Genomic DNA, 14,904 nt, shown 5'->3' with positions numbered 1-14,904 from the left:
TTACTCTGAAACACGGCTGCAGAGAGGGTTGAACTCTGCTCATTTTACCTCAGTCATTGTGCAACACCACCAGTTCATTAGTTAGATCAATTATTTGAGATCTAACCCCACTGAGCATCTTTGAAGTTCCTATGTGTAAATTCATGAAAACTAGAAAACAGCCATATAAAGCTACCATAAAATCCACGCAGAGTTGTATTTCATAGGTGTTACCTATGACTAAGACCATTCGTGTTTATTCGCAATAACAGATTTCTGCCATCACAGCCTGGCCAAGAAAGATATTCCATGCTTTACCCAGAGTTTTGACCACTTCACTTGGTAACTCAAACCTTGCAGGTGTCAGTGCATTTTACAAGCCTGCCTTTGCTTAACAGCTGAAATAGAAAAGAACAAAGGCTGAGGGGGATATTCCTGGTATATAGCAACCTATGGGGGAAAGGGACTTGTCAAGCCTTTACTGAAGGATCAGAGTAACATATCCACAATTTTTCCTTCTCCAGTCAGGTACTCCATGTTCAGTCACTCCTGTCTATTTCCTGACTGTAAAGTCAGTTTCTAAAGAGGCTAAGAGATAAAAAAAAAATATACAAAATCTACATGAAAATAAACATCATTGCAACTGTTTCTCTCCAATGCAACAATGTAAAAACTTAAAAAACCACACAACAACAACAAACCAACCAACCAACCAAAAGCTTTCAGCCAATACCTTTCAGAAACAAGGCAATTTTTTTTTCTTTTGCAGTGAAAGTAAGCAGTACCTGTCAAAGCACAGGTAGCCAGACAGCCCAATTTCTAGGCTTAAAGGATGAAAAATGCCATGTATGGCTAATATCCATCTGAGAATAAGTGGATTTTCTGCCCCTGCTCTTGAATCACTTTCAGAATCAGTGGGATGACAAATGATTCCTTCAACATCAGTTCTGTCCTAATTGATCTGACCACATCAAAGGCACACAAACAAGCCTCATCAGTGCGAGAGCCTGGCGCAAAGATGACAAGTTGAATAATTCAAAATAAACACTGAGAATATACTTGTTACAGTCCAGTAACAAGTTTGATTTGGGGAAATATACATGAGATGATACAAGTCAAACTGAGGTTGACCAAAAGTGAGTAACAAAAATGTAGTAACCATAGGGAGAAAGGTTTCTTTCCTTTCCAAGTGATAAGCAAGCTCCATCTTAAACATTATCATCTGACTTTAAAAGTACAGTCTTTTTTATATCCTTTTCCTACCCTGTACCTTTCAAAAATAATTCAGAGTTCTCTGCCTCTCATCATAAGTACCTGCTTCTCATCTTTGCACTGCAGGATACATCACAGGCTAAAAAACTTACTTTAGAAACAGGCTTTTAAAGAATTCCAAAGTGTAAGAACCGCATTTAAAGAAAAAGTAGAAATGAGAGGAATGTACTTAGCAGGGACGCTGACCTAGGAGGAACTTCAACTTGGGGTTCAACTTGAAGAACAAAACAATTCTTCTCTTTTGAGGGTACAATAAAAACCTTGTACAGAAAGTGTCGACCATTTGATGCTCCAGAAAGTGAAAAGTTCACAGGTTTCCTGGTAGCAGCCTTCAAACTTTCAGGGTCCTCAAAACGATACTGTTTTTCTTAGAGGAAATCCAGGACAGGCTCAGCTTACACATGCATAAGAATGAGAATGCAGGTGGAGTAGGTATTCTGTCATGGGCTGAAGAAAGAAAAGTAAATGGACACGTGCCCAGTTTCCATCTGCAAGGGGTTTCAGCTCTTCTAACCAAAGCTTCTTACTGTCAGATCTTGTTGCCGAGTTTACTTCTCAACCAACCTCAAGGTCCCCCCAAATCTGAGGGACAAGACTACTCAGGGCAAGAGCTGCAAGGCACAGCAGTAGCTCTTGCTGCTGAGCTCCTACTCCACACGCTCAACGCTTACTGTACTGCTGTAAAGGGCAGGTGGCAGCATCCTTTCAGAGGAGCTCGTTACCTCTGCTGGGCCTGCCAAACTGCTGCACTTTTCCCCAAAACTTCAGCTTCCCATGAAGCACACATGTGGCAGTGTTGGAAGAGGACAGGTCTCCAGAAATATTTATTTCCAGACAGAGAAAAGCAAGCATTAGAGATAATGAGGTTCTACCTGTATTCACTGCTAGTAGTATTTTACTTGTCCTTGTAAACAGGAGCCTGAATACCCAGTCTAGAATAATCCAGCTGCAATGAACTGGAGCACCAGACAGGTAGGGGGAAGCAGGGATACACCATGTACAGATGTTCTTCCAGACAACAGCCACCAAGTATCAGTTGTGCCCCAGCCCTGCTAAAGGATGACTGGAATTTACTCCTCTAGTCCTTATGTTTATTGAAAGAATGATCTTGCCCCCAGATAACTTACAGAAACAGACTCATTACTGCCAGAAAGTAGGTCAGTGTCATTTAAAGCCCGTTTGAAATGCATCTCCACAGAAACTTCTTAATCTTTAAAAAGAGAACACATAAAATATTTATTGGATGGTGCAAGATGTTTGAGAGGCTAACAGGGAAAGCTTTTATGTATACTGCATGAAATGGCTTTCCATGCCTCATTGAGCCATGGCGTACGAAGGGAGAGTGGCTTCTTGCACTCGGCAGATAAAACACCATACAAAAGTACTTATCAATTGAGCAAATCACAGCACATGACTTGCTAACTCATTCTGCCAGTGCTGTGTGATCATGAAGCTTTCTGCTTTCTCTAGTATCTCCTCTCAGTCTTAATGATCCTGCTGCAGATTTTTCCATATCAGATAGGCAGCTCATTCTTAAACTTCAATATTCCTAATTATCAAACATTCAGCATTTCAAAATGTAAATGAAATTTGCATCTCCGCAAGAGTAGCTCTGAAGAAAGAATATAGCATTTGCATTCAGACTGGTTAATTCCTGTAAGATAACATTTCATAAACAAAATGCTTCATTGAACATGGAGATTTTCAGCTTTTACAAAGGAAAGTGAACTTTAAACAAATACAAATCAGTTGAGTGATTAACTTTAAGTGTTTTGTTTTTTTAAACTAATCTTTATGTATAACTAGTATCAGCAGAACAATCTTTACTGATTAAAGAACCAAATGATAGTGAACTCAAGCCACTGAAAATTACGGGGGGAGGTAGACAGCGACCGCAAGAAATCATTTAAGGTCAATAAGGGGGGGTGGGGGGGTGGGGGGGGGGTGGGACACGACACAATACGAGACCAAACCGAAAACCAGGAAAAAAAACCCCACACACACTTGTAGCCCAGCCAGCCTGGGGAAGATGAGCAGCAGCAGTACCACAGGTTATGTAAGGTAAATTTCAATTGTGGGCAACTTAACAGTTTAAGAAGTGAAATTAAACACGCTTTCCCCTGCCTCCCCCCCGCAAGCTTTGTCATAATCCTAAATGTTATCTTAATTAGCCTAATTTTCTTAATTATACTTTGCAGCAACTTGATCTTTTATAGCACAATTTCAGCAATTTTTTTCAGCTTTGTTCCAGCGCTGGAAGAAGCAGTGACTCGTCTGCCAAAAGCCAAAGGGCACATGATGCCTCTGAGCTTTGTCTTAACTAGGTCCACCACCGCAGGGGAAAGCCTGTCCTCCTGCCAGCCCACGCCCCAGTTTCAGGCCCTTTCCCCCCTCCCTCCCCCTGCCCAGCAGGGCCACCCAAAGCCATTCCCATTCCTGCCCAGGAACCCACCAAGTCTACCAACACCTGAAGGGAGCTGGTCATTCTCCACAGCAGCGGGCACCACACGGTGACGAGCACAGGGTGCTTGTGGCAAGAGGGGCACCAGCAGCCCACTTGCTTCTCCCACTCCTCATGCTTCCGTGTGGCAAGTTAAGTTCACAAGAGCTACTGGTCTTCACCCAAAGCTCAAGTAGCAGACTGTGGAGAGAGCCTTTGGCTCAGAAAACAAAATTCAAGGTCTTTGCCCTACGTCTAGGGCTCAAGACAGATCGATTTACCCATTGGAAGTTCTTGAGAATTAACTTCTCCCGCCTGGGTATTCTTACTTCTCCAAAAGTTATTTCTTACTCTCTAAGAAAGCTTACCCAAAACATTACAAAAGAAATAGCAGTGATGATGGACAAAAATACTTTTCTTGGAGAACTTAAAAGTCTTCTTTATTTTTTCACCTTGTTCAGTGAGAAGCCTTCCGTACCCAAAAATTCGCACAAGAGAGCTTTGCAGAGTGGAAGGAAAGAAAAAAAAAAAAATACCCAACCCACTTCCATTCATCTACACTGCAACAATTTTATGGCACTGTTCCTAAAACATCCCATTAGTGATAGGTTTCGAGAAGATTAGAGAAGAAAGCTCATATCCATTGAAGCAAGGTTTAATAGGCTCTTGAGTTAAGCCAGAGCCTTCCCTTAAACAATGCACATCATTAGTAATAATTACCTGTAGCTGTATAATCAAAATAGCTATCATAACTGACATGAGAAGTCCAGATGTCATCTTTGGCAAGGTTTTTAAAGTATTTCTACCAATTATTATAAAACTGACTCTAAAAGAGAAACAAGCAGTAAGAATACCACAATGTAAGCCAGGGGTAAAAAGCCATGGTGATACGCTAGAATTTCAACTCAACACTTGGAAATACCACCAAAATAAGAACCTAACACCTAGAAAGGGCACAGGGAGAATTTCTCAACAGCATTTCATAAGAAGTAACACTTTCACAGAACCACAGAATGATCAGGGTCGGAAGGGACCTCTGGAGATCATCTAGTCCAATGCCCTGCTAAAGAAGGTTCTGCTAGAACAAGTTGCGCAGGATCATGTCCAGGTGGGTTTTGAATGTCTCCAGAGAAGGAGACCCTACAGCCTCTCTGGGCAGCCTGTGCCAGGGCTCTGCCACCCTCAAGGTAAAGAATTTTTTTCCTCGTATTCAGATGGAACTTCTTGTGTTACAGTTTGTGCCAACTGCCCCTTGCCCTGTTGCTTGGCACTACTGAAAAGAGCCTGGCCCCATCCTCTTGACTCTCACCCCTAAGGTATTTGTAGATACTGGTAAGATCCCTCTCAGCCTTCTCTTCTTCAGGCTAAACAGGCCCAGCTCTCCCAGCCTTGCCTCACAAAGAGGCATGCTCTAGTACCCTCACCGTCTTCGCTGCCCTCCACTGGGCCCGCCCAGTAGTTCCCTGTCTCTCATGAACTGGCGAGCCCAGAACTGGACACAGTACTCCAGATGCAGCCTCACCTGAATTTGAGGAAGTTGATACCATTTGAAAATATTTTCATACAAAGCACCATCCATACACCATCTACCATACTACAGAACACCATCCATTAAAAAAAATAGCACCACAAGATCATTTCTTCCACTTTTTCAGTTGTACGAAAGTTCTTCAACCTTTAAATGATCTTTAAGTGAACCAGCTGATGACAGGCATCGAGTTTCTATCACGCCTTTCATTTCAAGTATCACTATCTATAGCAGGTTTAAGTGTATTTCTAAATAACAGGACTGCAATAGTTTCTTTACATTTGAAATGGCTAACTACCAGAGCAGACAATATTTTCCCTTATTAGTAGTCTTATTTTCTACAAAACATACAGTAATCACAGTTTTAATTCTTACTGAGCCATCCCACACCTCACCTAAGGTCTTATGTGACAAGAAGGTTTAAGAACAGCAGCACAGGGGAACACACGTATGTCCAAAGCCTCCAGCTCAGCTGCCACTCCCCTGGGTTTTGGTTAGACCAACCTCCTCTGCAAGAGCCACTCGAGACACAGTTTTAGAAAATGTAGGCTCAAATCAATTTTTAGGATTACAGAAACACTTCTTACATGAGGAGCTTCTCTGTTCTTTTCATCAGCCCTTTTTACGTGTGACTCCCTGCTACACCATCAGCACAGAACTTGAGCAAAAGAAGCAGAACCAGTAAAAACAGGCAAGACCAAAAAAAATAGAAAAGCCCATAAAAAAAGGGCGGGTAGCAGATGAATTAAAGGAAAATAAGTTAAGTCAGCAGCAGGCTTTCAATACTCCTACATCAATAGAACAGCCAAACTAAGAAGGACATTCCTCGTTCCCAAGTATCTGGAGAGCTACTCATTATTAGTAAAGCAATATCAAGTTATATTTGTTTGTTGGTTTTTGAATATAGGTATATATTTAACCTATCCCACCACAATGAGAAAAAAAGCAGGTGGCCATTAGCTCCTCAGTATCACTCATATTTGAGACAGGGAAGTATTCAAATAGCAACTATCCACTTATCTGAAGAACAGTTCTTTGAAAAACATGACATTGCAAGAAGTGTGTCACAGGTGGATACCTATGTGCACTCTACTCCTCTGAATATAGTTTCTCAACTCGCCATAGTACCAGAAGCAAGTTTCAAAATCTAAAAGACTGCTTACATTATGAAAGTAGAAGCCAGATATATATTTTTTTGGTAATACTGGTAACATTGGATACTCCTTTTAGTTCCTACACAAGGATCAGATTTTCTATGCTGCTGCTTGTAAACTCCAGCATCCCTATTCACTGCAGCAGTTTCTTGTTCCCAGCCTCAGAAACGCAAATGGGCTGTTACAAGTAATTCTGAAGCAAATACGAAATTCTTTCCCCTCAAATACACAGTTCTGTTAGTCACGGGAGCTCTTCATTGGCTTTTAACACTTCAGTCTTATTTGACTGTTAACCCAAAACTGATTAAACTGAAGTCACAAAAGTAATCTCTCAAAGGCATAGTTAAGTAAGTACTTTCACGTGCCTTGTCGTTGTTGGATTACTTCCTTCCCAGCCTTCTCTCTAGCATAAACTGAAATAGTCAAAGCAAGCATTTCAGAGCACAATTAAAATTCCTCTTCCAAAGCACAAGTTCACAAAGTTCTGCCTAACACAGTTAAATACAAGCGTATGAGACAACTTTAAGATAGAAATCAGGTAACTGAGTATCTATAGATCCTCTTGACAGCCAGAAACATGCAATTTTGTAGGGGTGAATCCTATGTCTTAAATTGCAAGGCACATTAGGGATAATCCCCCAGACAACAATGAGATGGATCAATTGACTCTTGTTCCAGCAAAACTATACCTTCCTACTACAAAGCACTTTAAAAGTCAGATTTTCTCAAATATCAATAAAGACACACCAGCAGAACCATGACCATTCCTTGGAGGTACACTACATGCCGTTAAGATCTATCAGCATAGATTTAACAAATTTAATATCTGGTTACCATCTCTAGAAAATACCTCCAACTGTCAGTGATACGTACTGCAGCAATGACAAACCTAAAATGGCAAGATTTCCTTGTAACTGGTAACAGCAACACAATTTTCCACCTTCACACAAAGGCTCTGCTTTAAACAAAGCAGCAGTACAGGGAGAGGGATTGGATTATCATTTCAACACAATAAAAAGTCTGTTCGTGTAACACACACATGGTGTTTTGCTGCCGTAACTAGATTTGAAGCGGTTTTGCCCTTACCTGGATGGCTTTGGGAGCTCATTGCTAGTAACGTCTAGTCCTCTGGAGAAAGGATTTGAGACGGATCAGTTTCCACGCAAGTAACAGCAGCTCTAAAGAGCTCCAATGCTTCACCAATACATAGAAATTGGAAGTGGGGATTAAATCATGGCCACCTTATAAAATCCAGGGCACAGTGACATGCTGAGTTGTATAGGAAGTAATCCAACAGGGTGGCAGAATATCTTCTAATGGCTTTCAAAATGGGAACCTGCAATTAAAGAAAAAGATGTCTACATTAGAGAATTAAGATTTACAATCATTTAAATTAAACATTATATAACATATTTATCCCCAGAAGAAAAGATTAAACTAGGGCACTATTTTAGGCATTCAAGGTTGCAGAGACAGTAATTTTCAGTTACAGATGTAATTTTGATTAATAACCATAAAAATGCAGGGTAATATTTAACATTACTTAAAAAATTAAAAAAACTTTTCAACTACACATTCAAGTCTTTAACGACCCAAACTTGTGTGTTAATTCTCATTCTCCAACAGCACCATATGAAGCCACTTCAGTCCAACAGCTTCCATATTTTAAAAGCCATATGTATGAGTGGTAACTGTACTTCATGCATCTGTTCCCCAAAGAAGTCTAAAGAAAAATTCCTCAGTGCCAAGAAGTGGTCTTGGAGCAGGAAGGAAAAAAACCCACACAATCAATTCCACTCCCACTCGACCCGAGCCTCCAGCAGATTATTAAGAAGCAACTTCATACTGCCCCAAGAGAAAAAAAAAAATCCACTGTTCCAAATTATTTTTAAGCTGAATATTAGATGGAAGAAGAGAGGAAAAAACCCACTGAGTTAGCAACCTACTGTACCCTTGCCCCCCACCCCAAAATAAAAATATAAAAGCAGGAGACACCCTAGGTTATAGAAACCCCCACAGATGGTTATGGCTAATGCAACCAGCAATAATTATACCAAAAGAACCTGGTGCAAGGTGTCCTGAAATTCACTTTTTGGGGTTGGGGGGTGGGTGTGTGGCACTATACCAAGTGGCATCTAGTTTTTCTAAACAGCCATGTTTTACAGGCAGGGTGTATCGGGGAGATTGCTGTTTTAACATACATAGAGAGGCCTGCCGCTGACACATGCTACCAGCAAAAGCTACTGAAATGGATTAAACCAAATTGTGTCCTTTATGCAAAGTATTTCACAACCACAGGTTACTTCCCTTCTTTGCATTGAAAAAGTCATCGGCATTGAGGCTCCCAACAGATAACCTCTCCTGGATACCCAGGAGGACGTTCTAACAGACAGCTGGCACCCAGAGGAGTCCCTCGCTGCCCTGACAAGGCACTTCTGCCCTCAGGGCTTGGCTGGCCAGAACGGTTTATAACCAGCACTCCCTAACCCACTTCAGACATGAAGTCAGCGTGCTGGCAGAAGCCAACTAGTTAACCCATCGAAATTAATCCAGCTGACTCCGCTCAAAGCAGAGGAGGGAGCGCTCACCCCAAACTGCTCCACCAGCAGATCTGAGGGTGTGGTGACCTCCAGCAAAGAGGCAGCAATATCACTTGGGCGGGGGATGATTACGATAGTAACTACTACTGCTTGCACAATGAGCATCTGTACACAGTCTACCTGTGCCAGTACACTTCAAGCAGTCCCACCTCTTCTCAGAAGAGTTCTCACCATGCTCAGATATCCGTGTTCCTTTCCAACAAGGCAGCAAAACCAGGTCTAAGACTTGACTTGAACACCACCACGATTGCTTACGGTGGGCCCTGCTTTATAATGGTACTTCCCTGGTGTGCAGGACAATGCCCAAGCAGACGCTGTCGAGCAAAGAGGCCTTCCTTGCTGTATTTCACTGACAGGCCTCCTTCATCGGCTGCTTCTCTCTACCCCAAGCATCTCGGCATTACAACTCTCCAAGTTCCTCTGCCCATCCTGCATTTTTAGAGACCTGGGACACTCCTTCATGTTACGCATCACATGTTACATGTCAAATTCAAGAGAAAATTACTGAAGTGTCATTTCTAATCCCTGCAGATCTCTGCCATCCCAAACGTTCATCTTCCAGCTCCATTAATTTGCACATCCTGTTTAGACCAAGCATTAGCAAAAATATTAACACCATTTATTTCCAATAAAAACCACAGCATAAGCAATCTCAGCTGTAGGCAAGAAGGATTTGGAACAGAGTTAACAGATTTCTGTCTACTCGTTTTAACAGTGCAAGAAGGAAATATGGTGCATGAACAGTGAGAAGATGTGTACGCATTTCCCAACAAAACTGCACTGAAACAGTGGCAGCAAATCCACTTACCAACACTACTGGTTTACCTAGTCCACTTCTTCACCCAAAGGTCTATCTAAATTCAGTCAGACATGAGACACACCCAAAATATGAAGCTTCTGCATGATTTAGTAATACCAGTGGCTGGTCAGAGCAGAGATCACAAAGTAACCATGATCAGATGGAAAAGGTATGGATTTAGTTCACTTTTTTTTTTTAATGTTTACTCAGCTTTCTGGAAGAAATGCAGGAAAGTATAAGCAAAATGGACTTTTCCAGAATACAGATAGCAGTCCTTTCCCAACTCATCCCACCACCAAACTCTAGTTTTCAGTTACCACTTGTACTGATCTCAATGCAGTCCAATGAGACATTTCCAAAGCAGTCAAAAGTTGTTGTCAGGCCCCTACCTGCAACAATTCTTACATAAATTTGTCATTTTGCCACTATCTCACAAAAACACTTCCCAAATTGGGAGAAGCAAAATGCTGTCTACCCCTTTGTCTAAGATATTTGGAGCCCTATAGGATTTTCCAAACAAATGCTCTCCTTTTACAGTTGGACTCGATGATCTTAAGGATCTCTTCCAACCTAAATGATTCTATGATTTTAAAAACAACAACGACGAGAAACAAAAAGAACAAAAATCCCAAAACAACACAAAACACCTAAAACCACAACAAACCCAAAACTAAACAACCAAAAAAAAAAAAAAAACCCCACCAAAAAAAACAAACACACAGAGCAAAAACCAGAGCTTGCTTTACTTCTACTCCACTGCCTTCCAGGACAAGAGCGATCCCATCTGGCCTGCACATCTCAGCCAGAAGAACAGCAAGTCCACCCCACACACCCAGCAGCACGTTCCTTGCAAACTCTTCAGGCACCAGCAAGGACTGGGTCATGGCCGGGATGAGCAGCTTAGGCAGCCTGCCCACTACTAACCCAGACACACGCCGTATGTGATAGGGATGAGTACATGTTTGTTTATAGCAGCACGATCCTCTTGTGAGTAACTCCATAACCAACTATTTTGGCCAGACGTGTCTCTCACCTTTCTTTTTTGGGGGGAGCGGGATCACGGGCACAGCAGGCTTCATGCACACATGCTCAGGTCAGACTCACTGGGCTCCAGGGTGCAGAATGAGATGGACAACTGCTGCCACGGGAGGATCGTGCTTAGCCTGCCTGCCGTCTCCAAGCGAGCCCCGGGGTTGCCGGCCGGTTAGGTGAATTTTCTTGGCAGACAACAATCGGTGGCATAGTGCCTGTGCCAGCTTTGGCACTTCACATGGAGTACTTCCCCAGGCACAGAGCACAGGGCAGCCAAAGTGTCCACACAGGACTGTGGATGGCACTGCACATTTCAGACGACGGTGCAGAAAGACCAAGCAGAACCGTAGGCTAAGACAAGCAAGTGTGTAGAACACTCTTATATTATACGGTGTAGCAAACAGAACTGGTATGATCAAGCTTCCTGCCTCGCAGGAGAATTGTTCAGGGTCTGGTACCTGCTGCTTTTTTTAAAAAGTCTGGAATAGGAGCACAAAGAGCAAATTAATGCCTATTTATTTCAGCCTACTTCTACCAGGGTACGCCCAAGAGCACGTGCTCCATAAAACCATGCCAGCTGGTGCATCTGCTGCTTGATCCTCATCACATCTCTGGTTCAGAAGTTAGCCACAGCTTGAGTGTGTGGTCACCTCCTTGTCACCAGCTGATAACGAGCCTCTATACCTGCAGTCACCATACAGTAAGAGACACACTGAGGGGCTGCAGCCTCAGCAAAAGCCCCTTATTTCTCAGTTGGTTTGGTGCCTTAACCCTCCCTTACTATGCGCTTTCCCTAGATTAAGGGGACTATTGGCCATTTTAGCTCTTCTTGTATTTATCTTCTACCAGTAAGTACATCACACAAAACGCTCAGTCCTCAGCAGTATGGCAGGCAGACCTTCCAGCAGTTATGTCAGGGAAGGAATGTGTCTGCTTAAAATACTTTCATGAGACTTCGGCTGTTTCTTCCAGAAGCTGCAAAGAAAACAGTGGCAAATTTGTCAACAGGCCGGGCCACCACACATGGCGACACAGGAATAACGCCTATAGGGAAAAAGCACATGGCTCTAAATACAAAACCATTAAACAGCGTTCTAAACCAGAAGGTCCCTCACCTTCTTCTTCTGCAACTGCATGACCAGGCTTGCCCCCCAAAACCACAGACAATAGCTCCACAACTCGGTTCTACACTATTCCTTCCACAGGCTTTCTAAGATCCCTTTTTCCCCACTGGGCATCTAAGCAACGACTAAGACAGAACTGCACGTGAACTAGGAAATGTAAGTAATCCAACAGTTCTCCAACTCTGTTTCCATACATTTTGCAGCTACTGAAACCTTTTAAAAAAACAAAAATAAAACAGCAAGTAACAGGAATCTTACAGTTCTGCCATACAAATATTTTGATGGTATGAATGTTCACCCTCCTCTTCCTAGCCCGTTCCAGATGTGCCTCTCTACTAGTCACAAGTACAGATGTGCAGTAACCAGTAATTAAAGTTATGATAGAGCTTTATTTACAAAGCTCTATTTTTCAGAGCCTAAATTGCTATGGTACTTCAGCCAAGATAAAAATCTTGGCCTAAGGGTGAAGTTTCAAGATTGTTTTAAGCCAAGTCAGCCTGGTTGCTTCAGGATACCCAGCTATCGATGACCTTGCTTCATCTGCTGGCCCTCTCAGACGCATACCATCAACACTACAACCAGCTGACAAGATCACTTTAAAACCTCAGTTCAACAAACCCAACTGCTCGCTGACTCAACGCATCAAAACATGGTGTAAGTCATACACCTACTATACCCATCGCCTGTGCTCTGAAGGTTACTTCTAGGTCCAGAGAAAGCTGCTTTGCCTTTCAGACCCCTAAAAATGTTAAAAACTCTGCAGAAGACACTGCATTTTAGCAGGACAAGGAAGCCAGCTCCGTGAAGACAACAGCAAAAAGGATGCTAGAACACCCTTCACATCCTGGCACTTCTTTAGCAGCACTCCAACACCACAGAATTTGGTCTCCAGAAGCCATGGAAACACCCATGTTCCAAAAAGCATCGTCACCAATCCTTCTGCCTGACACGGCAGATTAAATACCAGTAACACTTTTTTTTTCCCCCAAAAAAATAGTCAACCATTATTAGATTCCTTCCTGCATTAACAGGAAAATAGTATCGTTAAATGCCACATGCTCCATGTAAGATAATGACAACATCATCTTGATGCTTGCTTGAATTCCTACTCATAACACACAGCCTGCCAACAACACAACGCTGCAGCATGCATGTGCTTTGCACAGACTCACAGAGCTAATGAGAGGCAGTGCCTCTGTTGGAGATTATTGATTAAATCTTTCCTTTGACAACAGATCCTGAACTTTACCCAGAGAAAAGAAAAAAAGCTGCCTTTGCTTTTCAGGGGTTGTTTATAAAATACTGCCAATATAGGATCTATAGAGGAAAGGAGGAGGGGACAAGGAAGAGGCATATAGCTGTTTGAAAACAATAATAACTTACTGTGACCACAAAATGATTCACTGCATCTTTATTTAGAGCAGAGGCAGTGTGAAACAGTCTCCCAGGCTGATTCTTCTCTCTAAGGACCACGTCCCCAGAGCTACCACTTTGCAAGATGACAAAAAAAGTAGCGGTAGTCCTGAGGACCCACGGAACCCTTTGACAACATCACTTCAACTCCTGCTTTTCAAGCAAAATACAGCTTTACTGAATCTGTCCCAGGAGACCAAGTTTCACAAGCAACGCCCACTTACAGAAGTGCTGGTTTTCTACAGTTTCAAAGATACTCAAACAGACCTCCCCCAGAAAACATATCTCCAAGCCTCAAACAACATCAGACGTCCTCTCAAACAGTTTTAAGTCTCCGAAGACAGTTTCTGTCTTTAAACACATACTGCAGGAATAACAGGCTGCACTGTAAAATATACCATCAGCTTAATGCTCAGCTGTGGACAGAAGAGAAACTAGAATACCATGACAGTAATAGAAAATAAAAACGGAACAGCAAATTTGCTGCCATATTAGCCCAGTTCCTCCAAAGTCATGAATATTTTTTGCAGATCTGGATACTACCCCTCCATTTCCAAATTCACAGTATAAGAGTTTCAAAAGGACAAGAAAAAGAAAGGGAAAGGCATGGCACAAATTTCTCATACAGGTGAAGCAGGTAAGTCTTCAGCCAAGACAGAGGTGACTTAAGGATATTACAGTGATGCAGAATCATGATTAAAACAGAGAAGTCATCAATCACTCTGCTTTCCACCTGTTTCTTTCAGAGCAAAAAGTTTTTCCCATTTGTTTTCTGGGAGAGAGGTTGGGTGGACACAGAAGGGAGAGAAGGTATCAGAAAAGAAACTTCAGGTGGCAAGCTGAAGCAGAGACCATTGCATGCCCCTTCTTAGCTGCACTAAGAAACTCTGCCCTGGGGTGCTGGAAAAAGCTAAAGTCTTCCTGAATTCCAAAGCAAATGGACAAACTTCTTAGACAAGAGGACAAACACCAAGTGCTTCTGCACATGGCCAGGAAACCCATGAGACAAGTCACTAGCTCACAGGAGAGTGTTTCAGAGAAATGTCACCGTTTGCATGTCCTGTTGTGAAACACCTCCCAAGGTACTTTGTGTTGGATGCTGCTGGAGAATGTGGCAATCAAGTACCTTTAAAGACGAATGCCCACCTACACACCAACCTAGCGTCACCAAATCAACTCAACTCTGCTTTGTCCTACACTGATGTGACAGTCCCATCTTGCAAAATACAAAGTTTACTCCGTATAACTTTTTTATATTGCACTGAAATCGCATACCAAACTCTTTAATTAGTTTCCACAGAAGTGGTGAGTACACCTGCAATCATTAAGTGAAAGAAAACACTCAAGTGAACTGGCAGGTGGGAGTATGTAAACTGCACTCCGGTATCTTCAAAGAGCAGAGAGCAAAATCAGAGTACCTGAAGCCTTCATTACAGTTATAACTGTGTAACTAACAATTAAACAGGAAACCCAACCTAATACAGCTGTTATCAAATAGCTTCTCACCGACAGTACACTAGGTACATACACGTCACAGTCAGTACAGACCCAGGCTGACCAGCC

The 14,904-nt window shown here is 42.4% G+C and overlaps 1 protein-coding gene across 4 annotated transcripts in view; it reads right to left on the bottom strand.

Moving 5' to 3' along the window:
- The window catches only part of HDAC4 (histone deacetylase 4), a 267,150-nt gene that overhangs the window by 231,594 nt on the left and 20,652 nt on the right, over nt 1–14,904 (bottom strand). For all 4 annotated transcript variants that reach the window (XM_055811564.1, XM_055811560.1, XM_055811563.1 and 1 more), the window contains one exon: nt 7,460–7,709. In XM_055811564.1, the coding sequence (XP_055667539.1) occupies nt 7,460–7,481 (22 nt within the window). In that variant the 5' untranslated portion in view covers nt 7,482–7,709. The remainder of the gene's footprint in view (nt 1–7,459; nt 7,710–14,904) is intronic.

Source organism: Falco peregrinus, chromosome 8, assembly GCF_023634155.1.
Source record: "Falco peregrinus isolate bFalPer1 chromosome 8, bFalPer1.pri, whole genome shotgun sequence".
NCBI lineage: Eukaryota > Metazoa > Chordata > Aves > Falconiformes > Falconidae > Falco > Falco peregrinus.
Note: the sequence above shows the minus strand (reverse complement) of the source record. Positions and strands in the feature narration are given on the sequence as shown.